The sequence below is a fragment of the Phyllopteryx taeniolatus genome, chromosome 8, assembly GCF_024500385.1.
Source record: "Phyllopteryx taeniolatus isolate TA_2022b chromosome 8, UOR_Ptae_1.2, whole genome shotgun sequence".
NCBI classification, from domain to species: Eukaryota; Metazoa; Chordata; class Actinopteri; order Syngnathiformes; family Syngnathidae; genus Phyllopteryx; species Phyllopteryx taeniolatus.
The window spans coordinates 10,120,152-10,146,124 of record NC_084509.1 but is presented as its reverse complement, the minus strand read 5'-3'; the positions used below and the strand labels follow the sequence as shown (position 1 = coordinate 10,146,124).

The window sequence follows — 25,973 nt, the reverse complement described above, 5'->3', positions numbered from 1 at the left end:
CAGTGGATAAATGCAGAGGGTTGCGTCAGGAAAGGCATCCGGCTTAAAACTTTGCCAAAGAAATATGAGCCTTCATCCAAAGAATTCCATACCGGATCAGTCGTGGCCCGGGTTAACAACGTCCGCCACCGGCGCCGTCAACCTGCAGGGCGCCGGTGGAAATTCAGCTACTGTAGGTCGAAGTCGAAGAAGAAGAAGAGGTGGAAAGCGGGTTCTTTGGCAGAAAGAGAAGAGGAAAGCAGAGAGCCTAGAACTGAATGTGGGGACTTTGAATGTTGGGACTATGACAGGAAAATCTCGGGAGTTGGTTGACATGATGATTAGGAGAAAGGTTGATATACAGTATTGTGTGTCCAGGAGAGCAGGTGGAAAGGCAGTAAGGCTAGAAGTTTAGGGGCAGGGTTTAAATTATTTTACCATGGTGTAGATGGGAAGAGAAATGGAGAAATGGTTATTTTAAAAGAAGAGTTGGCTAAGAATGTCTTGGAGGTGAAAAGAGTATCAGATCGAGTGATGAGGCTGAAACTTGAAATTGAGGGTGTTATGTATAATGTGATCAGCGGCTATGCCCCACAGGTAGGATGTGACCTAGAGGTGAAAGAGAAATTCTGGAAGGAGCTAGTCGAAGTAGTTCTGAGCATCCCAGACAGAGAGAGAGTCGTGATTGGTGCAGATTGTAGTGGACATGTTGGTGAAGGAAATAGGGGTGATGGAGAAGTGATGGGTAAGTATGGCATCCAGGAAAGGAACTTGGAGGGACAGATGGTGGTAGATTTTGCAACAAGGATGCAATTGGCTGTAGTGAACACTTTTTTCCAGAAGAGGCAGCAACATAGGGTGACCTACAAGAGCGGAGGTAGAAGCACGCAGGTGGATTACATCTTGTGCAGACGATGTAATATGAAGGAGGTTACCGACTGTAAGGTAGTGGGGGAAAGTGTGGCTCGACAGCATAGGATGTTGGTGTGTAAGATGACTCTGGTGGTGGGGAGGAAGATACGGAAGACAAAGGCAGAGCAGAGAACCATGTGGTGGAAGCTGAGACAGGACGAGTGTTGTGCAACTTTTCGGGAAGAGGTGAGACAGGCTCTCGGTGGACAGGAGGAGCTTCTAGAAGACTGGACCACTACAGCCAAGGTGATCAGACAGGCAGGCAGGAGAGTACTTGGTGTATCTTCTGGCAGGAAAGGAGAGAAGGAGACTTGGTGGGACACTGAGAGGACCGAGGAGAGGCGAAAGGAATACATTCAGATGCGACATAGGGCAAAGGTAGAGGTGGCAAATGGCAAACAAGAGGCATATGATGACATCTATGCCAGGTTGAACACTAAAAAAGGAGAAAAGGATCTATACAGGCTGGCCAGACAGAGGGATAGAGATGGGAAGGATGTGCAGCAGGTTAGGGTGATTAAGGATAGAGATGGAAATATGTTGACTGGTGCCAGTAGTGTGCTAGATAGATGGAAAGAATACTTCGAGGAGTTGATGAATGAGGAAAATGAGAGAGAAGGGAGAGTAGAAGAGGCAAGTATGGTGGACCAGGAAGTGGCAATGATGAGTAAGGGGGAAGTTAGAAAGGCATTAAAGAGGATGAAAAATGGAAAGGCAGTTGGTCCTGATGACATTCCTGTGGAGTTTTTGACCAGCTTGTTCAATAGATTTCTAGTGCGTGAGAAGATGCCTGAGGAATGGAGGAAAAGTGTGCTGGTGCCCATTTTTAAGAACAAGGGTGATGTGCAGAGCTGTGGGAACTATAGAGGAATAAAGTTGATGAGCCACACAATGAAGTTATGGGAAAGAGTAGTGGAGGCTAGACTCAGGACAGAAGTGAGTATTTGCGGGCAACAGTATGGTTTCAAGCCTAGAAAGAGTACCACAGATGCTTTATTTGCCTTGAGGATGTTGATGGAAAAGTATAGAGAAGGTCAGAAGGAGCTACATTGTGTCTTTGTAGATCTAGAGAAAGCCTATGACAGAGTACCCAGAGAGGAACTGTGGTACTGCATGCGGAAGTCTGGATTGGCAGAGAAGTATGTTCAAATAATACAGGACATGTACGAGGGCAGCAGAACAGTGGTGAGGTGTGCTGTAGGTGTGACAAAGGAGTTTAAGGTTGAGGTGGGACTGCATCAGGGATCAGCCCAGAGCCCCTTCCTGTTTACAGTGGTGATGGATAGGTTGACAGATGATGTTAGACTGGAATCCCTGTGGACCATTAAGTCAGGAAGTGAAGAAACGGGTCCAAGCAGGTTTGAACGGGTGGAGGAAGGTGTCAGGTGTGTTATGTGACAGAAGAGTCTCTGTTTGGATGAAGGGCAAAGTTTATAAAACAGTGGTGAGGCCAGCCATGATGTACGGATTAGAGACAGTGGCACTGAAGAGACAACAGAAAGCAGAGCTGGAGGTGACGGAAATGAAGATGTTGAGCTTTGCTCTCGGAGTGACCAGGTTGGATAAAATTAGAAATGAGCTCATCAGAGGGACAGCCAAGGTTCGATGTTTTGGAGACAAAGTTAGAGAGAGCAGACTTCGATGGTTTGGACACGTCCAGAGGAGAGAGAGTGAGTATATCGGTAGAAGGATGATGAGGATGGAGCTGCCAGGCAAGAGAGCTCGAGGAAGACCAAAGAGAAGGTTGATGGATGTCGTGAGGGAAGACATGATGGCAGTTGGTGTTCGAGAGGAGGATGCAGGAGATAGGCTCGCATGGAAAAGGATGACGCGCTGTGGCGACCCCTAACGGGACAAGCCGAAAGGAAAAGAAGAAGTACCCGAGGATGAAAAAGCAAAGCTTGTGACCAGAACGTACGCGAACTTACGTACACACTGGGTACGTTCAAATGAATGGAGAAAGCGAGCCTCCTAAGTGCCAAAAGCAAACATGGTCGGTCATTATGGTTCCTGTTGTAATAACCCGATAGCTCGTGGTCGGCTAGTGACTTCCATTGGCTTTTTGACACCGTGACCATTTGGTGACGACACGGCGAAGGCTCCCATAATAAGAGCGCGTCTCAACGTTTCTAGCTCCTCGCTCCTCAAAACATCCAAAACGTTGTTGTCACGGCGCCATATTAATATGTTCGTCCCATGTCAGCCTACTCTCAAATAGAACTCCCAGGTATTCCAATGACCCAACAATTTCCAACTCTTTTCCATATATTTTGAGCTCCCACCCTTCTTCAGCTCTTTCCCTGGTGAAAATGTTCAGTCTGTGTCGAAAACCTACTCCCCCAATCATATCCCCACTCAGCACGTGTTATTATTCTTTTTTTTATTGACTTCATGCTCCACAAAGAAGTTGCTTAAGTTTACTATTTGACCACAAGATGGTAGCAGAGGTGTAAAGTGGGTGAAGAGCTGGACCACGCTAGCCACCTCATTAGGTACACCATCCGTCCGTTCTCAGTCCCGTTTATTGCCACTTGTGTCGCGGGTGTGCTGGAGCCAATCCACTGCCCTGTAACTAGCTGGCGACCGCTCCAGGGTATAACTCAGCTGGGATAGGAGATGATCATGCAAATTCTTATTTTTCAGTGACTACCTAACCCTGTATAATGATCATAACCTTTCTTCATCTGCAATTATACTAATTGCTGATCTGAATCCAACTACTCAGTTGGCTCATCAGCTGCAGTAACAAAGAACGTCTCAGTGGACAGACAGCCACCAATGCTTAAAAGTCATAGAGGTATAAGCATCAAGATATAATCAATAAAACTTAAAAGTTAAGATGGATTATACATGTTAGCGCATTGTATTCAGCTCAGATTTCTTTTTAATTTGAATTATTTCAAACCAATTTCCTCAAAAAGTGGACAACAGCATGTACGTGCACGGCTATCACATATTTCATCTATACCTCATCATTACCACTTGTTGTGGCGTCAATATGGTATTTGGTGGATTTGATTTTCCAATTTCACTTCAACGTTTTAGTACACCTGTCAAAAATCAATAAGATCATCCAGCATCAACAAGCGTTTTAATGCGGTCTCTTTCCATTTCAGTGAGTTTTACAGTTTTCAATTTCAAAATGAATTCTCCTTTTTATAGGCACTTTTAGAGCTTCTTTGAAAAGTCCGAAAAGGATCAAGCGTAAAGGTTAAAAATTATGACCAACAATAATCCATTTGAGCTTTAATTCATATCATTTGGGTTTACATTCTCATGTTTTATTCACTACAGAAACATGTTTTTTTTTTTGTAAAATAATAATTTAAAAATGTAATTTTACCTTTAATTGATATAATTTCACTTAAAGTTCGTTTGCATACAATTATGCAATTAATTTAATCTTTAATTCATATATGATTAAAGATTGACTACATGCAGGTGTATTAACCATTACAGAAAAATGTTCACTTTTTTTGTAAAACAGTACATTTGAAAATTCATTGATAACATTAATTTTAGCTTTAATTCATATAAATTCATTGGAAGATCTTCCCCATACTGTTGTATTAACCACTGTAACAGAAACAAAAATAAATACTGTTAATTTAGGGCAGTCGTGGCATAAACTGTTCAATTGGGATCCAGTCTAATGCCTTTTTTAAGCCCACCGCCAACATCTGAAATAAAAAAATGTAAAATATAAGACTGTGGGCTTATGTCTTCCAAATGTACACTTTATTTTAAACAAAAGTACAAAAAACACAACAGATATTTACAATACTTGCATGGCAATGTTCACTTTCTTTGGTCATTCTTCCAATTGGATGCTTTTAATTCAGAAATTATTCTACTTCTACTCATTTCAAGTCTGCAAGTGTGTTTTCATCAACAAATCAAAACGCGGTATGGTGGGGGAAAAAGCCGTGTGAGGACCGCGATGATCTTTCATCTTGTACAACATAAATAGCAACAGCAACAACAACAAAATAAAACTCATAGCTCACAATGGCATCTCCCCATTTTGAGCTCCAGCTGTGACATCAACTCAAATATGAATCACTCACTGAAGACACGAGCAGGTAGATTCACTGGAAGGGTGGCGAAATGAACATAACTCTCTGGGTAAATCTACACGCTCGTTGATGGCCGACAACGTACAGTACATTTGGAAAAAAAAAAAAAAAAAAAGAAAAATCATAAATGACGCGTTATCGCCAAGACCAACTTTAGCAAAATCCCTTTAGGCCTTTCTGCCATTCTCTACGCCACAAATGAACAGAAATGTATGTACATTAAAAAATAAAAAAAATGGATGACATGGCAAGACATGATGCACTTCCTACACATCTTAACAGCAGAGGCAAAACTGGTCTAGAAGTTATTTAAAATAAAAGTTACTTCCTAACAAACATGATCGCTAACAGAAGACAGAGCTACACTGTGTATATGTGTGTGACAAGTAGTGCATGTATATCACATACAGTATCCAATTGTTTTTTTTTTCTCTCCAAGAGTAGGATTGGATTTGTTGTCAAATTCTCCCTGAAATCAAATCCAAGCTGTCCTCATTGTAATGTACACTTTTTTCTTCTTTTCCCAAAAGATGATGTGAGGAGGAGAAACGTGCTACGTTCCATGTTCTCACTGCAAAGGAGAACAATGTTAGTGGTAATTCACATTGATATGATATTGTGTAAGTGTGTGTGGATGCTACCTTTCACATTCCCAAAGGATGGTTGGTGGCTTAGGCGTTCCTCTACACTTCAGCTTTTTGGCTGTTCTCCTCCACCTTCTCCTCCAGCTTTCTCTCCTCCTCGGAAGAACCGTTCTCCTTCTCGCCTGTCTTCCAGCTCCCTTGCCTGTTGACAGTTTTGACAATGACTACAATATTTCTAGGTATGCAATGGTTAATCGAATAATTCAATTGCGAAAAAAAAAAAAAAAGTCTAAGTAAAATCGCTGCCTCGAAGCTTCGCCGCTGTAATTTTTCCATACGGATTAATGTTCCTGCATGCAGATACATGCACCACACCGTGTCAACCAACTCTACACTCTCATTCGCTGACACCCACATCACACACCAGGCCAGGCCCCGCCTTTTAAAGCCATACATACTAGGGTTGCACAATATTTTGTTTGAGCATTGTTATCGCAATATACGTGTGCTCAATAGTCACATTGCAGGGTCTGCTGCCATGCGGGTGTTCTGCAACTTACAGTGAATCAACTGTAATATTAAAAGTGACCAGCAGAGGGACCCGTTCGGACATGCTAATGGCAAGAATGTACACCGGTTGCATTTCCTATTTCTTTCTTTCCCTTCAGAATGCAACTAGGCAGGCACTGCAGATGAGAGAGTGCGCGAGGTGCGTTCAGGGAGAACGCGTAAATGGGAGTTAGTGTTTTTTAATACAGTACATAATTGTAAAAATGTATTGTTATTATTATTTTAATATGAAATTTATTTTGTGTTGTAGTATAAGAGTAGCTAAATTATTTTGTTAATATAGTCACCCAGAGCTCTAAGGAATGCAAAATTATCAATGTCCTTTCACCATTGTTCCTATGATACTACTGTGTTGCGTATTTTCGTTTGCACATGAAGGACAGAAGTCCTGTTTTTGTTTGGATTCCTCATTTTAAAAAACACCATTCCTCATGTTTTTTAAACTGTAGGGTGAAAGCTGCAACTGGCTAATGTGTAGACTGAATGGGTGGCAACAATGAGGAAATGAAATGCCAGTATTTTGAGCGTAATAGCCTATAAGCAAAATATTGAAGAAAAAAACCCAATCACTATGCACTAGTTTGTTTTTGGACCAGTGAACTTAGTTCAAAATTTTGAATTATGACCTGAACTAGTTCATTTTTGGAACAATGAACTAAACTTTGAACTAGTTTGCGTAGAAAATGAACTTTCCCAACACTGATCCTGTATTATTCCACATCACAATATATATTGCAGGTTTAAAAAAAAAAAAAAAAAAAAAGCGATGTCATTATTTTCCAATATCATGCAGCCCCTAATACACACTCAAAGTCACCAAAGAGTACAATAGAACGTGAGGATGGCTACCCCAAGTGGACAAAAATAATATCTGCACCTCACATGCACAGTATTGTGTTTAATAATGCAAAATAGATTTTGATCAGATTACTTGATTAATCAATGGGATGATTGGCAGAATACTTGATTATAAAAATATTCAATAGCTGCAGCCCTAAATAATAATAATTATAGTAAACCCTATATATCTGCAGTCTGGCATTCACAACTTTATAGAACCTATTCTCCATTATCTGCTGAAGATCTCGTCTATTCACTGTTTTTGTTCTAAATCCAAAGCAAAAGTATTACTTTGGCGCCATCTGCTGGTATTTGGGTGTTGTTAGGTTTAATTCTGTGTTTGAGATTTTCTGTTTGGTTGGCGGTACTTGAATGCACTTCACAATCAAAAGTGAAACTGAAACTTAGTTTGTTTTTGATTCTCTCCCGATGCAGCTACTACTAGTAATAGCATGTGTAGTCTATTTTGCTGTTATAATTTTCCAGCATTCCGTAACATTTATTATTGTGTGAAAATACCAAAAGGGTAAGTTTAATGATTTAATACCATTTGTGTAAAGTGCTAGGTGCACACATTTGTTGGCCCATGAGTGATGTCACATCACTTTGTGTTAAGCTCGTTATTTAGAAAAATACACTACCTAATGCTATTGATGAGCATGGGAAGGTGTTCTGTTTGTGTTGAACAACTTAACGAATAAATACAGTCATTTATGTAACATGGGTTCATGAATCTGTACATACTAGATGCATGGTGTTGATGCTTTATGATCCTCTCTATTTCCAGTGCTTTGCCACCATCTTGTAGCATCCGTTCGCATTTACAAGCTCAGAGAATAGCAGGGGTTCACTGTAATTCATTCAATTTAGCGCCGCTCGTCAGTGAAGAATATCTGCTTCCAATTAGAGCTCATTTGGGTTAATTCCCGAGGAGGAGTTCAACAAAGTTCCCCTCCCTACCCTTGAGGACTTGCGCACTGCCAGAACTAAGACAAGAGCGTGCAAAATCCTCTTGGACCCTCCCCATCCTGGTCACCAGCTCTTCCAGCTCCTTCCCTCAGTTAGGCGCTACCGAACAATGCAAACTAAAACTAGCAGACATTCCAACAGCTTCTTCCCTCTTGCAATCAACTTCTTAAACACCTAACCTACAATTCCATTGCAACATTTTGTCTTGAGTTTGTTGTCACATTTCTGTCGGGCCAATTATATATTACTCGTGCACTCACTGTAGTAGTCTCACCACACTGCACTATTTGCATATCTGTTGTTGACCAATACTGGCCACTCATGCCAGAGTAGCATCTGCACCAATTGCACACTGACTGAGGAGTACCTGCAACATTTGCATAATCTACTAGTCACTTTAAACCGCATACACTCCTTGAAGTCTCGGCACCCTTTGCACAATGGCCATTGGACCAGACTATTGCTATATTAGTCATTCAAACTGCTCTAATTGCTAGAGGTCTCTGCATCTTTTTGCACAATTGTCAAAAAAAACAGACAAACAAAAAGAAATTGTACCGGCATTACCAGATTACTAGCAACGTTTTATTGCTCAGTGACTGTTTTTCTCAATGTCTTTATGTCTCAAAAGTATTCTCTGTCAATTGACTGTCTGTTGTCTTACAAGAGCGGCTCCAACTACCGGAGACAAATTCCTTTTGAGTTTTTTGACATACTTGGCAAAATAAAGATGATTTTGATTCTGATAAAATGCGACTAAAAACATTGCAGATACAGTAATACTGTAAATGTTTTACGTGGGTGACAGTTTGACCCGGCACACATTAATTTTAGTTGCATTATGCAACTTTATTTCTCAAAAAATACTACTTTTTTGTTGTTGTAAAATTTCAATTAAAAAATTCTCACAATATTCCAAGTTCCAAAAATATTCTCGTAATACTACACTACTACATTAAATTTTTTATTCATTTTTGTTACATACAGTATTACAAGTTTTCTAATTTGACCTTTTCCCCTCAAAAGAAAAGTTTATTCTCGTATTATTATGATTTTTTAAAAATTGATATAACTATTTCTCGATATAAGATAAATTTAATATTGTAATTATATCCAGTGGCAACTCAGTCGAGTGTTTCGTTTTTGCACTTTTTAAGGTGGTGAATTACTTTTTACATCACCACGCGTGACAAAATTTTTTTGAAGCGTCTTCATTAAAATGTGACCTGTTAATTGAATGGTAACTCACTTGGATTTCTTCTGGTAGATTCCGTACGCCAGCCCAATGACCATGGCGGCGATGAGAAGGCCGACCACCACTCCGACCACCAACTTGGTTTGATCGGCGTCCTCTGATTGGTCTGCACAACAAAAGACCAACACGAGCATCACGCACCTGACGGTCACGCGCTAGTGCGGACCTCCTGACCACAAACAGGAAGCTGAACACTAAATGCACTGGCTGAATGGACACATTGCCACTGTACATGATTATGAATCGCTGAGGTAAATGTTAATGACAGCAATCGTCTGTTTATGACATAATTTGTTCAGCCAGCAGAATAATGGGTCATGTTTGCCAGGATGCTGGTGGCGCCACTCCTTCTGTGTAGCAGTAGTCCACATTTATCTATTTCTTCCAGAGAATTTTTGCTTTATAGTCGCTTCTCCTAATTCTCACAAGCAAGAAGACATCTACGACTTACCTCGTTTATCCACTCTCACCTCCTCAAATACTGAAATCAGATATGAAATGAAAATTAACTTCCAACCAAGGCAAAAATGACGTCTAATGCTACGTCTAGTCTACTGTCTGCATGCATGAGGTTCAGATCAGAGAGAGGACAGGTCGAGTCCCAGCATCCCCCACACACACACACACACACACACACACACACACACACACAACTCGGCAAGAAAAGAGGATGAAATGGTGACACAGCAAACGTTTAGGATGAGACGGTGGCATGCAAGTATCAGGTTTGTGTGAATATGTGATGGACAAAAGTATTCAGACAAATGTCAATGAATCAATCAATTAATCAAACAGTCAAATTGAAATCTCAATTATTCACCCAAGTAAGCCATTTTGGACAGTTGTATGCTTCCAACCTAGTGGGAATAGTTTAGGCAAGGCCTTTTTCTGTTCATAAAGATGTGCTTGCACGGGTTGTGTAGAAGAGGGTCGACCTTGTTATTTTCTTCCTATTATTATATCTTGATTTTAAAACATTTTTAATTTGATCAAATTATTCCGATTCTTTTGATGATCCTATTGATTAATCGAGTAATTAGATAAAAAAAAAATCATTATTAAATACAATAATGTGCATGTGAGGTGCAGGTATTATTTTTGTCCACTTGGGGTCATCATCCTCACATTCGACAGTAGTATTTGTGACTTTGTCCCAGGGCATGGCCTGGTGAGTGACATGGGTGTCAGCGAATGAGAGTGTAGAGTTGGCTGGCTGAAAACTGGCTAACACGTTAGCCAGTTTGCGTGTTGAGTGACTACTCTGCTTTAGTTGTGGCCATCGGCAGCTCGTGTATGAATGTACTTATTACGTGTTTTTTTTTTTTTCCTACTGTTTTTTCAATAAAGCAATTGAAGAAGAATCAGAAGCTGTGTCTATCATTGACTACTTTCGGATGCATTACAATATGTTGTAACTGGCTATAACGGGTATGTTATATTAAATTAGAAAACATCAAAACATTACCTTCTGCTGGTGATCGCAGACGCGCTGTTATGGTCCACATTGCACTTTATTTTTCTAGTTAAGTGTGAAATGATACCAAACTCGGACATGCTGTCTTTTACTTTTTTCTTTAACACGCAAACAAAATACAAACAAACTTTTTTCTTTAACACACAAACAAAAAGTAAAGATAAGTCCAGTGATTACAGAGCACTGATGTGCAATGAGAGATCATCAGGTGCGCCAAGGGATATTATTCAATTTCACTCAATTAGTCGTAAGTTTTGTTTTGTTTTTACCCTTGTACACCTATCCCTGCCAACAATGTATGTTGACAGGGAGAACCGTTAAATGCTCTTCCACTAGATGGCAGAAGGTACATAATTAACCTGTGTATCTGCTTTTTGTGACATTTTTGTGTGGAAGCGAGATTTTTCTTTAATGTAAACTATGTGGCTTGGCTCAATAAAATTTGGAAAAAAACTGGATACATTTGCCATTGTCAATTTTTACATTTACCACATAAAGGGGGGAACATTTTTTACAAATTTAAAACATTTAAGAAGTACAGTGTATCAGATGTTATGTAAATTTATTTTATTTATTTTAATTACGGGATTTCCTACAAACACCTGTCTAACTTTTTTTTTTTTTTTTTTTTTTTTTTTTAAATGGTTCAACTATTTTTAGCATCCCTAGTAAACAATAACGAGAGAGTTAAATACCATGAGGATGAACAATAAATAATACATTCCACATTTTCTTCCATGGTCCTGTTCGGTGTTTCTAACGGCTAAATGTCCCAATACCTTTGTCCATAACATGCGATTGCTTAAATCTTTTTTTTTAATACCAATAAAGAAAAAAGCAGTGAGGTGCTGTTTCATGAAAGTGAACATGATTAGTGTCCTGATGTTGAGTCAGCATGCAAGTTAAGTTAGCTGCATGGGGAGTGAGGTGGGGGAAAGCACCGATGAGAGGAGTTCAGCGAATGACACCACCGGGGAGGGCGCAGCATACTTACGAGAAGACACATTAATGTCCCGCGTGTCCACGCCGAACTCGTTGGACACGGTGCACGAGACGGTCAGGTTGACGGTGGGTACCACTGTGATTTTGTGCGTGACCTTGCCGTTGATGAAGGGACTTTCATCAAGCTAGGGAACAAAATGGCAGCATGGTTCATTTGACCTTTCAGAGTACTTTTAAGACGAATCTTTTTTTTTCTTTTTTTTAACAGCTTTTTCAATAGAATACAATATATCACATATTTTGTCAAATCCTATCCAATAAACCATGTTTGGCTACTTAAATAAATGAAGCCACACCTCGAATAGACCATTTCTGTTTTTTTTTTAATTTATTTTTTTTATGCTGTCGGTATTCTGTATGAATGCCACAGAATGGGGTGACAAAGATGACCAAGGAATTTTTTTTACTTCTGAGATAGTAACACAGCCGTAACAGAGGCGGGCAGCAACTGTGCGTAAGGCAATTATACAATTCCACAATTATTTCTCGACCTCTTGTGTTGAAAAGCAACTGTCACTGTCTGACAAGTATTTTAACGACACACTAGATGTCATCTACTCACTATATTGAGGCAATATTCCATTTTGCTGTGTTCTTTGTAAAAGAAACAGGCGAAATAAAAGCCTGTCCTTCTGTTACTGGTCTGATCTAAATAATAATCCACTTTAGTATAATAATGCTTCGCTTGCTTTTAATAATTGATGTATCACTTTTAAAATACGGGGTGTAGAGGAGCCTGGTGTGTTGTGGTAAGCGCCCCTGCCTCACAGTCAATAGATTGGCGTGTGCGTGGGGTACTTCCTCCCACATTCTAAACACGTGCAAGTTAATTTCATTGAAGATTAAATTGTCCATTACTGTGAATGCGAGTGTGAATGTTTGTTAGTCTATATGTGTCCTGACACTTGAGAGCATGAAAAAAGTGGGAGAGAAGGCCCCCAACTAATTGCCAATGTCATTCTCACAGAACAGAGGGAATATATTATATGACTGTGAGTATTGTTGCCTGCTCTGTTTGTATGTGTTGATTCTCCATGTGTGTTAAAGCAGCAATTGTTTCAACAGCTATGCTAATTTATGTTAGCCCTTCTGTGGTGTTAGCATTAAGTAGATTGATTTTTGTTAGACAAAATGATATGGTTTGGTTGAACATTTTTGTTAAAATATACAATGTTCAATTATTTGTTATATATGTCAGTTTTACAGTAAACTTCAACTGGGAATGACAAGTAAACAACATGAAGCAAGCATGCTTTGGCTCTTGTTTGGAGTACTGTTCTAGCGAGAAAGTCTTGTTTTTGTTTACAAAGTGATGTTATATGATAGTATCCCAAGGAATAATTTAAACCAAGTTTAAGTGTATTTTAATGTGTTTAAATTTGTTTAAAGCGTCAAACCTATCGGGTTGGTCGGGACCGATTCTGTACTGTAACCCAAGTAAATTGACCTGTATGACCATTGCTTTTAAAAATCACTAGGAGGCAATGTTCTACCAATGTGAGCTTCTTGTTCAGGTGCATGCCTGTAAACAATGAAGCCTCACAGGAAGAAAAAACAAAACAGAAAAAAGGAATAACCAACACTCTATTCAGCACTACACACACAGACACACGTATATTCAGTGGGTACGGAAAGTATTCAGACCCCCTTAAAATTTTTGTGTGTTATATTGCAGCCATTTGCTAAAATCATTTACATTCATGTTTTTCCTCATTAATGTACACACAGCACCCCCTATTGACAGAAAAGAACGGAATTGTTTAATGTCTTTGCAGATTTATTAAAAAAGAAAAACTGAAATATTACACAGCCATAAGTATTCAGACCCTTTGCTCAGTATTTAGTAGAAGCAGATATATATATATATATATATATATATATATATATATATATATATATATATATACACACACACACACACACACATATATATATATACACACACACACACACACACATACACACATATATATATATATATATATATATATATATATATATATATATATATATATATATATTACACATGTATATATACACACATATACACACATATACACACACACACACACACAGTAGATACAAGTGGATGTGAGCTATTAGCAAGGCTTGTGTTCAAGTCTTCTTTGAAAAGGCGTCACATAAGGGTAAAACGAAAATAAACCTTTCAGAAAGATGCAGAAAATTGTGTTGCTTGATAAAGGTTCATTATCACACGCAGGTTGAGTTCAGCTTGGACTCAAAGGAATGAAAATTATCTTGCACAAATAGATTTTCAGCCCAAAGCCCCTTGGGTTATATAGGTAATTCAATCTGCTCCTGCTGACGCTTGTGCTGTCTGCCGGCATACAGGTACATGGCAGAAACAAAAAAATGGGATTTTGTCTTTGTGACACTGCAGTGCTTGAGCCTGGGAGAAATTAAGCTTGTTTACTCTATCCAACAGTGCACCAGAAAATTGGATGGATGGATTTGACAAGAACTCATGATATTGGAAAAAATATGACAATTTACAGAAAAGTCATACATTAATATTATTAGAAACAACACAATTTGATGAAAATGAAGTTATCCAGCAATGAAAATAAAGTTGTAATTTTAGGATAAAAAGATGTAATATTATGAGAATAAAGTCATAATTTTACTGGAATTGTTTTTGTTATATTACAGAAAGAATCTTGTGATAGTATGAGAACAAAGTCAGAATATCAGCGACACAATTTTGCAAGTGTCAAAAATAGATCATTCACAATAGATGAGTTAAGATGTCAAGTTACTTTAGTATAAGTTTGATAACTTTATTATAAGAATATAGTTTTTTTCCCCTTAATATTTAATTCTAGCAATAATAAAACATATTGTTTTTTTAATTTTCATATCGATAAAAAAATATAAATCTTGTATGATTTATTCTTGCAATATGACTTTTCCCTCTTAATATTAGGACTTTTTCCATGAGAAAAATAAGCCTTCATTGTCATATTACAACCTTTTCCACTTATTATGACATTCTGTTCTCGAAAAACATAACATTTTATTGTTGTAAGATTAAGATAGTTTCGTAGCGGGAATATTACTTTATTATTGTAAAATTGTGTATATCTCATAAAAAATAACTTTATTTTAATAATATTAATAAAAAATACTAGTTTATTTTTGTAATATGATTTTTTCCCTTCTTAATAGTATGATTTTTTTCGATACAAAATACAACTTTATTCTTGTAATACATCAATCTTTTACACCTATTAGTACAGTATAACTTTTTGTTCTCAAAAAACATTAAATTTGATCGTCCTGATATTAAGATTATTTTGTAGAGGAAATTATTACTTTCTTTTAATATTGTGTTTTTTCTAAACCTCCCAAATAACCCACACACACACACACACACACAAAAAAGAATTCTATTGTTGTAATATTATAGCTATAATGACTTTTTTCTCATTTTGCTCTGAAAAGATACAATGTAAAGGTGTGAATGTGAGTGTATATGTGCTCTGTGATTGGCTGGCGAGCAGTTAAGGGTGTACCCCGCCTCTCGCCCAAAGTCAGCTGGGATAGGCTCCAGCTCGCCCGCAACCCAAGTCAGGATAAGCGGTACGGAAAATGGATGGATGTATAGACTTTTTGAAAATAACTATAAATTAAATATATTAGACTTTTTTCTTGAGTCTTATTATATTTGTAAAGGCAGATTTTTGTTCCCTTACATTTCCTATTGCGCAAGTGCAGTGAATGTTGATCTAGCTACACATGTAAAAAATACTTTTTGATATGAACAGAAGGCGTCAAAGCAAATTAAGAATGATGCGCTTGCTTCACCCCTAAATTGAATCCCGGCACCCTTAAAATTTGAGATTATTTAGTTTTACTCTTTTTCCTTTTTAAACATGCTAGAAAAGTGTATAACCAAACAATACTTGGTTGAAACGTAATATTTTAACAACAAAAATACAGCATCCCCGCACGTCTCAAAAATAGTTTGTTCCACCCAATTCCTCGCACCGCTTCCCGACTCGGCTCAGCGCGTGCTACCTGCACGTAGAGCAATACGCTGCCTTTCAGTGATATACAGTTGTGGTTTAAGTACCTGGCTTAAACCAGGATATGTGGAAATCCAATCCATTCCTCTTTTGCTGGGGCTCAACATTTAAATAACCTTAATCAGATCACAGACTTTCCTAAAACATGTTATGCTTCTGTTTCATAAATGTGGGAATGAAATTTTGTTAAAATGTTTAAAATGTGAAATTGATCTTGCCTGGCCAGGAGCTCAGCCCCCGTAAACCTATGATCCTAGAATAGCCCCTGACTTAGAGTTCATCAAATAGGGGAAAACATATAGAGATCTTTTCATGTAACCTTGGAAACAATGATAAGTTTCCATAAACATCCCCTAATTGGTCGGTTTTGCAAGCGCAAAAAGGCGACACACCCTCTTTATTGTAGTGCTGCTAAGAAAAAAACAAAACAAAACAGAAAAACATTTATGATCAGAACACCCTTTTGCTATTGGTTGTATAGTTTCCTGAGGAAAGGAATGGATACAATTTCCCAAGTCACAACTTCTGCAGCTGTGTGTTTGTGTGTGTGTGTTGGTGGGTAACATACCGAGGTGCCATTGATGCTCCAGGAAACAGATGGCTTTGGAGAGCCCTCGGCCTCACAAATCAAGACTTTATGTTGACCGTCTTCACTACGCTGTTTGGACAGCTGTTTGATCACTGGAGCGCCTGCAATGAGGATGCTCTTGTTGTGATGTTCTTTTTTCATTTACGCACACGTGCACGCACACGTCCAACAAAAAAGTGGAGACCTCAAATCAATAGCCACAATTGTTCACTGTCCTTTTTGCCGAGATGAAGACAGAAGACAGTTCACCCCGTTTGATCCAAAGGAGTAAAACAACATTGATAATAAACTAAGAAAAGCCGACTAATTAGTCAAAAGGACTTCATTTGATTAATCCTGGTAAACAAACATTTTTTTTCTTTTTCCAAGTGTGGAGCTGTCAGAGACTTTGTGGACTCTCAGCTGGTTGCCTGGCAACAGCTCCTGGACAGCTGGGCCCAGAAATGCAGAGAAATTAAAGGGTCATTTTTCACACTTCATCTTTTTATATGCAAAAAAATGAGAGGGCATGCTAATCTGTGCTAATCGAGAAGGACGTTTCCTCTTCATTTTAATAAAATATGCATCTCTTGGGGATAAGCCAAATTTATAGCCATCGAGGGGCTGCTAGACATGCTGAGCTCAGTCCAACTTAATGTATATGACAATCCAAGTAGTTGAAATCATACTTAGTGAAATCTTATTGATAAATGCTTACTGCTTGTCAGTGGATTACATGTAAATGTCCAAAATGAGACTTCACCTACACAAACAACAACAAACACCCTCAATGAATGAACAAAAAACTCAAGCGAATGCTTAGACCAGGGGTGGGCAAACTTTTTGGCTCAGGGGCCAGATTGACTTTTAAAATTTGACAGGCGGGCCAAGCCAGGACTAGATGCTTACATATCAAAAATAAACAAACAAACAAAAAGATTTACTTTTTATGGGAACAGTGTTTTTTTGTTGATACATTTGTTTTGCCAGTGCATCAAAGTCTGGTGTTTTGTTGTGGCAATTCTCAGAACACATCTAAGGGGTTCATCACTCAGCTGGGATCTGTAGGATGTTTTGTTGGTGTTCATCACACTAAAAGTTTGTTCACACACATATGTAGAGCAAAACACCACCAGCATTCTCTGTGCCATCTTCCGGATTTTTGGAAATTTGTTTGCACTTAATGAAGCATAAAACTCATTCAGTTTGAGAGTTGAACTTCTCTTTTAAGACAGTATCACATTGGAGATCAATCAGTTCCATCTGCAGCTCCCGTGGCGCTGTTTCAGGGTCTTGTGTGACTGAATCTTGGATGGCAGTGTGTCAGATAAAGGTGTTTTGCTGAGCTTGCAAGCTTGATTTTAACTGCTGAGCCGAAGCCATCAGTTCCTGCGTTGATTGGCTGTTAGTATAATCAGCATGCTTGGTAGAAAAGTGACATCTGATGTTATTTATATTCCTCTAAAACCGCAATGGTTTCCTAACAAATTAGACATACAGCCTTTGACCGGACTTCAGTGGAAGAAGTATATAGTAGTTCATTCTGTATTAAACACTCTGCGCTCACAGTCGCCTTTTTTTTTCTTTGGCCTACTCATGGTTGAAGAAGGGTTCAGAGCAGTAGCAGAGTAAAAACAGAACAGCCAATGTCAAGTCAATGTATCACTGTACCTACTGCGCTACCTGCTGGAACCACTGGGCATTACAGGACAACCTGGTGGAACCACTGGGCATTACAGCACAACCTGGTGGAACCACTCAGCATTACAGGACAAGGTCTAATGAATGTAGTCATGATTTTTTTTTTTATATGATTTGGGCGATTCTGTACCAATCTTTGGCGGGCCGGATTGAAATGATCAATGGGCCGGATGTGGCCCAAAAGCTACCACTACAACTGATGCTCAGGCATTTCAAGCAGACTGGCTAACGGTTAGCCAGTTAACAGTCAGTCGCAAACCTGAACTCAGAACAGCCAACTCTACACCATCTTCTAAAGCCACACACACTCAAAGCCACAGATATTATAGTGTGTAACTTAAGGATGGTGACTCCAAGTGGACAACCATATCTGCACCTTACACACACACAAATTATTTTGATAATGCAAAACAAGTTTTCATCGGATTACTTGATTAATCGATGAGATAATCAGTGGAATAATTGATTCTAAAAATATTTGATAGCTGCACCATAGTTTATTTCTTATATTCTCTTTTATTATGTTTTCAAATTGATATTTTACAATACAGGGTTATTTTTCTTTATTAAAATCATGTAAGAAAAAAATGAGCTTTTTTTTAGGGGTTTGGAATAGATTAATGGCATTTCCATTCATTTCATCGGAGAGGGTTCATTTGGGATACGAGTATTTTGAGTTACAAGCGTGCTCATGGAACAAATCAAACTCGTAAGTCAAGGCACCACTGTACAGCACATTACTGGTGCAGAGACCATTACATATGACATAAATATAACACTTTAACTGAAGACCATCAAATATGATGTATACATTATGTCAGCAGTGCATAGACCAATAAGTACGATCCACATATGAGAGGTGCACAAACCATTATTGGAATTGGGCACTTAGACCTGCAGTGTAAGTAAGTATGAGTGTTGTGTTGAGGCCTTTACCTTCAACAACCAGATCAAAAAAAGCCTTCTTGCTAAGTGCTCCCATCTTCACTTCGCTCTCATAGCGGCCAGAGTCCGAGAACTTGAGCTTGTTAAACTTGGGCTCTTTTTGCATCTTGACATTGTCCTGATTAGATAAAAACAGTAGCTTTCATTTTACAAACAAACTCATTCTTCGTGACAGACACGCTCAGCATCAAGAGTTGTTAGTTGTTTTTTTACCTTGGTCCAGGAGACCTTTGAGTCCCCTGAAGAGTCGATCTGGAAAGATAGCTCCAAGGCCTCCCCGGCTGTCTTGACAACATTCCCAGAGGGGCTTAAATTGATATCTAGGTCTAAGAGAGAGAAAGCGGTGAGAGGATGGAGAAACGACAGCTCACAGGCTCTGACAAGCTCGGCTATATTTCTATTATTAACTACACTCCTCTCGCTGCACCGCGCCTTATTAGTAGAGGCTGACACAACAAAGTGAGGAAGACCCAGAGATCTGAACGTTACGGGACAAACAGATTTCATTCTCGATGACAACACCAGAGGCTCAGAAAAAGGAGAAAAACGACAGCTCTGATGGAACAATTTTTCAGAGAAACGCAGCATGATGTCTTACAATTGACTGTGACGTCCTTGGAAGCCATCATGGCAGGGTTGCCAATTAGGGAGCATTGGTATTCACCGGTAGTGTCGCGGGAGACATGAGTGAGGGTGTATGTATTCATGTTTTTCACAGGAACCACATCCCCCTGCAAACACACACAAACACAATAGTCACTGATTAGCTTGGGATGCTCCACTGATTAATGACACTGAGTGACTGCAGACTCATCAGCGTACCTTCAGGTGGAAGTTGAAGCTGGTTGGTGCCGGGTTGCCATCCGCCACGCACTTTAGAGTCACGTTGTCACCTTCCACCAGAGGTTCCGGAGCAATAACCTGCAGGACGATGTTCTCTGTGGAGTCTGGAAAGTGGACATGAGACACCAAGGAGTCAAATGGAGGATGTGGTCTGCAGTCTAAAAATGCACCACATCATACGGGGTAGCGTTTCTAATATTGTCGTGACTTTACATAAAGTCTCTGTAAAGTAAAAATAAATATGGATTTTAAGTTTGACACGCCACAGAGAAGAGTGTTGTTAACGATCCTGTGAAATTGGAATGATAAAAAAAGAAAATAAAAAAAATAGCCAAGTATGTAAAACGAGGCTTCAAAAATCATGGAAAATCAAGCATCTCTCTCCACTCTCAAACAATGTGGGCGCTTCTGCTGCATGCGCTGAAACCACACCCAGCTCCCTGTCAACTTTTCATAAAATACCACTGCTCTAACCTGACAGTTCGTCGACCATCTTTCTTATGCCTACACATAACTACACGTTTCAACTGTAAAAATATATTCTCTTAAATCACAGGTGTCAAACTCATACGGCCAGATCCGGCCTGCCACATCAAAAAATCTACACATTTTCTTCTTGGATGGAACTTTAATTATTGAGTGAGGGTTCTGCTTTTAAGAAGTGAATAGTCGGATTTTTAAAATTTATTATTTTCAGCATGCAGAAGATTAAATAAAAAGGACACAAAGCAAAGCATGACCGATAGTAGTTGTTGGCCCAAAAATGATTTAAAAACATGAGGCATAATTAAGTTTGTGCTGCGTCTTTGACAACAAACTCTTAGCCTCCCTCGTGTGAAAGTGCACCAGCTTATTTGGAGGCCAAGCCCAGCAAGCGGCTTCTGCATTAATCCCATCTCGAGGCTCATCCCCGCAATGCTAAAGACCAAAAGTCTAAATTTTTTTTTTCAAATAACCTGCCTAGCAGAGCTGGGATGTATTTAAAAAATATATACAAAAATAAATCAGTCAAGGGAGGTAAACATCAGTCAGAATTATTTCATAGTCCACGATGATGAAACTCAAAGAAACATTCCTTTCATTATGCGTCCAAAAGGCGGGAAGTTGGACGACTCACATGTGATGGTGAAGGTGAGTGCAGATGACGCCAGCTCCTTGCCTACGTTGTGCCGAGCGCTGCAAGAGAACTGGGCGTCCGTGTCCTCCTTAGTGGCCGAGTACTCCAGTGTGGAGGAGGTGCTCGACAGGCCGCTCACAGGGTCCACCTGCACGGAGGCCCGGATGGAAATGCCTGTGCCGATAAACAAATAAGCTGTCAGAGGGCCCCCGCAAGCACACAGTAGCTCCAATGCCAGACACAAACTTGTAACACTTTTTAATAATAACTACTTGCTTACTTTAGCCCGATGTGGGAATTCTGTTTACTCTTTCTTTTAACGTGCACTATAAACATACTCCACAAGGAAGTCCGGACGAGAACAAAAAGACTTCGATTCGAGGGCAGTCAATTTTCCATGCGGCACTAAATGCATCAGCCAAGTCAACAATATACCCGTAATAACACACCTTTCCCGCCATCCACCAGTGGTTTGTTGTTCTTCAGCCATGTGACGTTGGCCGGTGGATTGGCATCTTTTGCGACACATGTAGCCAGCTGTGGAACAAAATGACAAAAATCTCACAAAAAGACTTCTAAAGTCATTGTTTAAACTGACCAAATATCAGTAGACCTATAACCCCCGCCTTTTGATGACTTCATAATATTCCACGCAACGGACCATGAAATGGCCAAAGACTACTCTCTGGTCCTGTGGGTGTTCTAATTGCAGCAGCAGGGGATGTGCTTGTTACTAATTCATGAACAGCACTTCAAAAGACCTCATTACTGTAGAAACATGGTCGCTGCTACGCCTCAGGAGAGGAGCGCTTCCCTTGTTGCTTCTTAAAATACTGTCGGTATAAGTAAGGTTTGTCACACAGAAAAAAACCACACACCTTTGCAAGTTTACCAATCTCCAGCTCTTGCGCCTTGTCAGAAATCTCCACACCTGCAGGCGCCTCTGCAACACACATAATTATAAATATTCTGGGTGGTATCAAAGTACAACATGCACTCCAGTAGGGCTACAAAGGGGTGGAAATTTTAATTTAAATGAGAAGTTAAGCAATAGTTTAACTGAATTGGGAAGTTAAGCAGCATAATTTTGGAACTATTCCAAATTGGAAACTTTCCACAGGTATAAATTTAATGGAAAGGTATCACATGAAGACAAACATTTAGTTTTGCCAGCGGCAGACGTTCATGCAAAACAGATTTCTGGCCCACATGCGAGCGCATTCACAGTACCTTAATTGCTCAGAGCTGTCAACCTATTGAAATTCACTTATAGAACAATTTATCTGAATTTCTATATTTTTAAAATCATGTCATAATATATGTTTAAAATAAACTACCTGTTTATTTTGTTACCGTTTTATCACTAATACAATTGCAAGCGCTATCCTTGACCACTTGTGGGGGCATTACAATACGTTCTAACTAGCGGTGGTAGGCTATATTAATTTAACTAACATTGATACATTCTGTTGGTGAACTTAGACGTGCTGTTGTGGTACAATAGTTAGTTGTCCCTTGCCCTAAAAAATTTCCTCAACAATATTTAAGTTCCCTATTAAGAGTCAATCTTCATTTTTATAAAATTCCTGGTTTATTCCCATGGAAAGTTTCCAACTTTGAACATTACTCCCTACAACCCTATCACTCACTGTAGACGACCACGTTGACCGGGTACTCATTGATGTCCAAGCCGACCACCATCATGCAGGTGAAAGTCCGCTGGTCGCTCAGCTTGGCGGAAGAGAGAAGCAGGCTGGAGTTGGCCGCCATGTTGATCCGACCCTTGTATTCATCAGTGGCGCTAATGGAGACATTCTCGGTTTTCTTTCTGACCAGCAGGTCTCCTGAGAGTCCGTCCCCTTTGTCCTGGAAGGGATTTGTTGCAAAAGACATACAGAATGAGCACAAAGACACACACTGTCACATTGAGGGACAGATGCACGCTCTGGTGCACAGCAAATGCACTCAGACTGGGCGTGGCTCAAGACATGATAAATGGGTGTCAGACGCTCGGTGTTAGACGGACTTCACCATTCTGAATCAATTGACCTCTGCGCCGACTTACATATTTCCACTTGGTGATCAGCACGTCTTCTGCCTTCATGGCTCCTTTGTTGCACGGAATCTCCAGCGTTTGGCCATATAGGCCCACCACCGTCTCCAGGCCGCTCACTAGGAAGACACATAAGCACAGGGCATGGTTTTTTAAATGATAAAAAATAAATAAATAAATAAATAAAAATAAACAAACATCATTATCCTGAGTTAGCGATGAACACTGAAATAAATTCATGCAAAATCGATCTATCTATACCACCCTTTTCTCTACATATTCAATAACTAATACCACTTCATTTAGTGTCTGCCTCAAGTGAATAACACTAGTAATTAAACGGAAAAAAAAAAAGCTCTTGGTCTAAATTTCATTCACAACATCGCCATGGAGACAAAGCGCTGGTAAGGAGGGTGGGAGGAGGGGACTTCGATGGGATGGTATGAGGGGTAAGAGGTACAAGGCTGCAAGGAAGGAGAGGCTACCATGGCTTGACTGATAATGAGCTGTTATTCTATTTAACTTTTTCATGTGTACCAAGTGTGAGGACTCTAAAGCTGGAGATGTGCTCACGAGTGGCTGTCAGCAATTGACAGCTAAAGCTTGAATATGAAACAGTTCTTCAGCACTTAATTCAAACCTAAGAGGACAGAGTCATCCCCAAACACATCCTGGGAGAAGAATGATGTCCTTGCACTAAGAGGAAACTAAAGACACTTTAAAAGAGTGGGTGTTATTCATCTCGTTGCATCGTATTTAAGTCACAAACAAAAATTATAAACTCTTACATCTCCCCCTCATGTGTTATACAGCATCAGGCTTTAAACAGATGAAAAAGATGAGCTAATTTAATTTGCTTCACAATGTATTCATATTGGAGTCTTGTTTGAATGGACGTAATCATTAAGTTACCGCTGTGTGCGAGGAGGCCGCAGCAACAACCTTGCTGGCGTATTGTCGTTTTTTTTTGTTTTTTTTTGCGAAGAAGATGCACAATAAAAAGGTTGCGTCCTTCACTCAATTAGATTCCTGCAGCGCACACTCTATTCAACTCATTTAACTGGTCATACTCATAGTCCTTGGTAGAAATGGTTACTTTCTAGATAATATCTGATAGATAATATAGGTTTACAAGCAGGCAAATATTGGATGAGCAAACAATGTTAAACTATGTGGAAATAAATCCAAATTATGAGAATATTGTTGCACATACAATAAATTTGTAATATCAGGAGACATGTTGGAATCGTATGATAAAAAGGTTGTTTTTTTCTGGGGGGGATAGTAACGTTAGGAGAAAAAATTATGGGAATAATGTTATGAGGAAAAAAAGTCACATTTTCGAGGAAGTCCTATTTTTGAAAAAATAAAAATAAAAAAATCCAGACACCGAGCGACACGTCCGAATGTACTCAAGTGGAAAAATTAAAGCTGGCAACTCTTCAACGCACAACAAGCAATTGCGCACAGTCCATCTACCGAGACGCAGCAACAGAAAAACTGTCCCATTCACTGACTGCACCAGTACATTTCGGTTACAGACCCTCTGTCTTTCTTGCCACAGTTACATATGAAATTATAAATACTTTATTTATAAGTATTGTTGTAAAACATATTATATACATCACTTTGCGGCACCGCAACTGCCAGACGGCTCTCACTTACGCTGGGAACCCGGAAAAGTTTTGTTTTGGTTTTTATGAAAGCTCATGTGCATTTTTGATTGGCTGTTACAGCTGCAACGTTGCGAGGACATTCACGAGCGATTTAAATTTTGTATGGCAGCAAAACTAGCCACTCATGATTGCCAAACCCCACACACTGCGTGATAGTTCAGTCAGGTTGGGCCACCTCACTCGGTGGTTGGTGGCAGCATTAGGAGAAAAATGTCACAATGTTACGAAAAGAATTTCTTAAAGAAAAAAAACCTAAAGAAACACGTTGAAATGTTATGAGAATAAAGTAATATTTTTGGGGGGTGAGATAAAAATTTGCTAATGTTAGGACAAGAAAATATGAATATTACCAGAAAGAAATGCTTTTTTTTTCAATAAAAAAATCTCCAATGTTAGGAAAATAGTCATACCAGGAGAAAAGAGGTGTAAAGTTTGTAGAATAAAGTTTAAACAAAAGTCATTCTCAAATAATGAGGTTTCTAATAAAATTAAGATTTAATTTTCGTAATATGCTTTACTTGTAAAATTGCACATTTGTTTGTAAAGTGAGAACTTCATCAGAATCAGAATCATCTTTATTTGCCAAGTATGTCAAAAACACACAAGAAATCTGCCTCTGTTAGTTGGAGCTGCTCTAGTACGACAACAGACAACAGTCAATTGACAGAGAATACTTTTGAGACATAAAGACAAAGAAAATATATGTATATATTATTATATTCCATCAATCCATCAATTTTCTGAGCCGCTTCTCCTCACTAGGGTCGCGGGCGTGCTGGAGCCTATCCCAGCTGTCATCGGGCAGGAGGCGGTGTACACCCTGAACTGGTTGCCAGCCAATCACAGGGCACATAGAAACAAACAACCATTCACACTCACAGTCATGCCTACGGGCAATTTAGAGTCTCCAATTAATGAATGTTTTTGGGATGTGGGAGGAAACCGGAGTGCCCGGACAAAACCCACACAGGCACGGCGAGAACATGCAAACTCCACACAGGCGGGGCCGGGGATTGAACCCAGGTCCTCAGAACTGTGAGGCTGACGCTTTAACCAGTCGGGCCACCGTGCCGCCTATTATTATATTATTCAATTATTATTCAATTATTCTTATGTTTTGATTATTATCATCAAACGTGATATTCTTTATTCTATGACTTGTGTATGTGTATGATTATAATCCTTCATAAAACAACCTTTATTCCACAGATATTTAATAATTCCAAAAGTTTTGCTGGCATTTCAAAATATTATATCCGTGCTTATGAGAGCATCCAGGACAATATTAGAAATGTGTTTTATACAGTTACAGAAATCTTTCCGTAGCACTTGGTGCATCTAGATACAATACCTGCATTTAAAA

General features: G+C 39.3%; 1 protein-coding gene across 2 annotated transcripts in view; it reads right to left on the bottom strand.

Annotated features, from left to right (window-relative positions):
• Positions 1-4,607: 4,607 nt before the first annotated feature.
• The window catches only part of LOC133482527 (CD166 antigen homolog), an 85,750-nt gene continuing 64,384 nt past the window's right edge, over positions 4,608-25,973 (bottom strand). The window contains exons 2-16 of one of the 2 annotated variants that reach the window (XM_061782746.1): positions 22,947-23,053; positions 22,531-22,747; positions 21,760-21,824; positions 21,331-21,418; positions 20,882-21,055; positions 19,744-19,868; positions 19,520-19,652; positions 19,135-19,247; positions 18,913-19,039; positions 16,276-16,397; positions 11,654-11,786; positions 9,637-9,666; positions 9,180-9,291; positions 5,609-5,753; positions 4,608-5,538 (exon numbers count right to left, since the gene is read on the bottom strand). In XM_061782746.1, coding sequence (XP_061638730.1) covers positions 5,651-5,753; positions 9,180-9,291; positions 9,637-9,666; positions 11,654-11,786; positions 16,276-16,397; positions 18,913-19,039; positions 19,135-19,247; positions 19,520-19,652; positions 19,744-19,868; positions 20,882-21,055; positions 21,331-21,418; positions 21,760-21,824; positions 22,531-22,747; positions 22,947-23,053 — 1,649 coding nt within the window. In that variant the 3' untranslated portion in view covers positions 4,608-5,538; positions 5,609-5,650. The remainder of the gene's footprint in view (positions 5,539-5,608; positions 5,754-9,179; positions 9,292-9,636; positions 9,667-11,653; positions 11,787-16,275; positions 16,398-18,912; positions 19,040-19,134; positions 19,248-19,519; positions 19,653-19,743; positions 19,869-20,881; positions 21,056-21,330; positions 21,419-21,759; positions 21,825-22,530; positions 22,748-22,946; positions 23,054-25,973) is intronic. The other variant, XM_061782747.1, reaches the window with a different exon arrangement.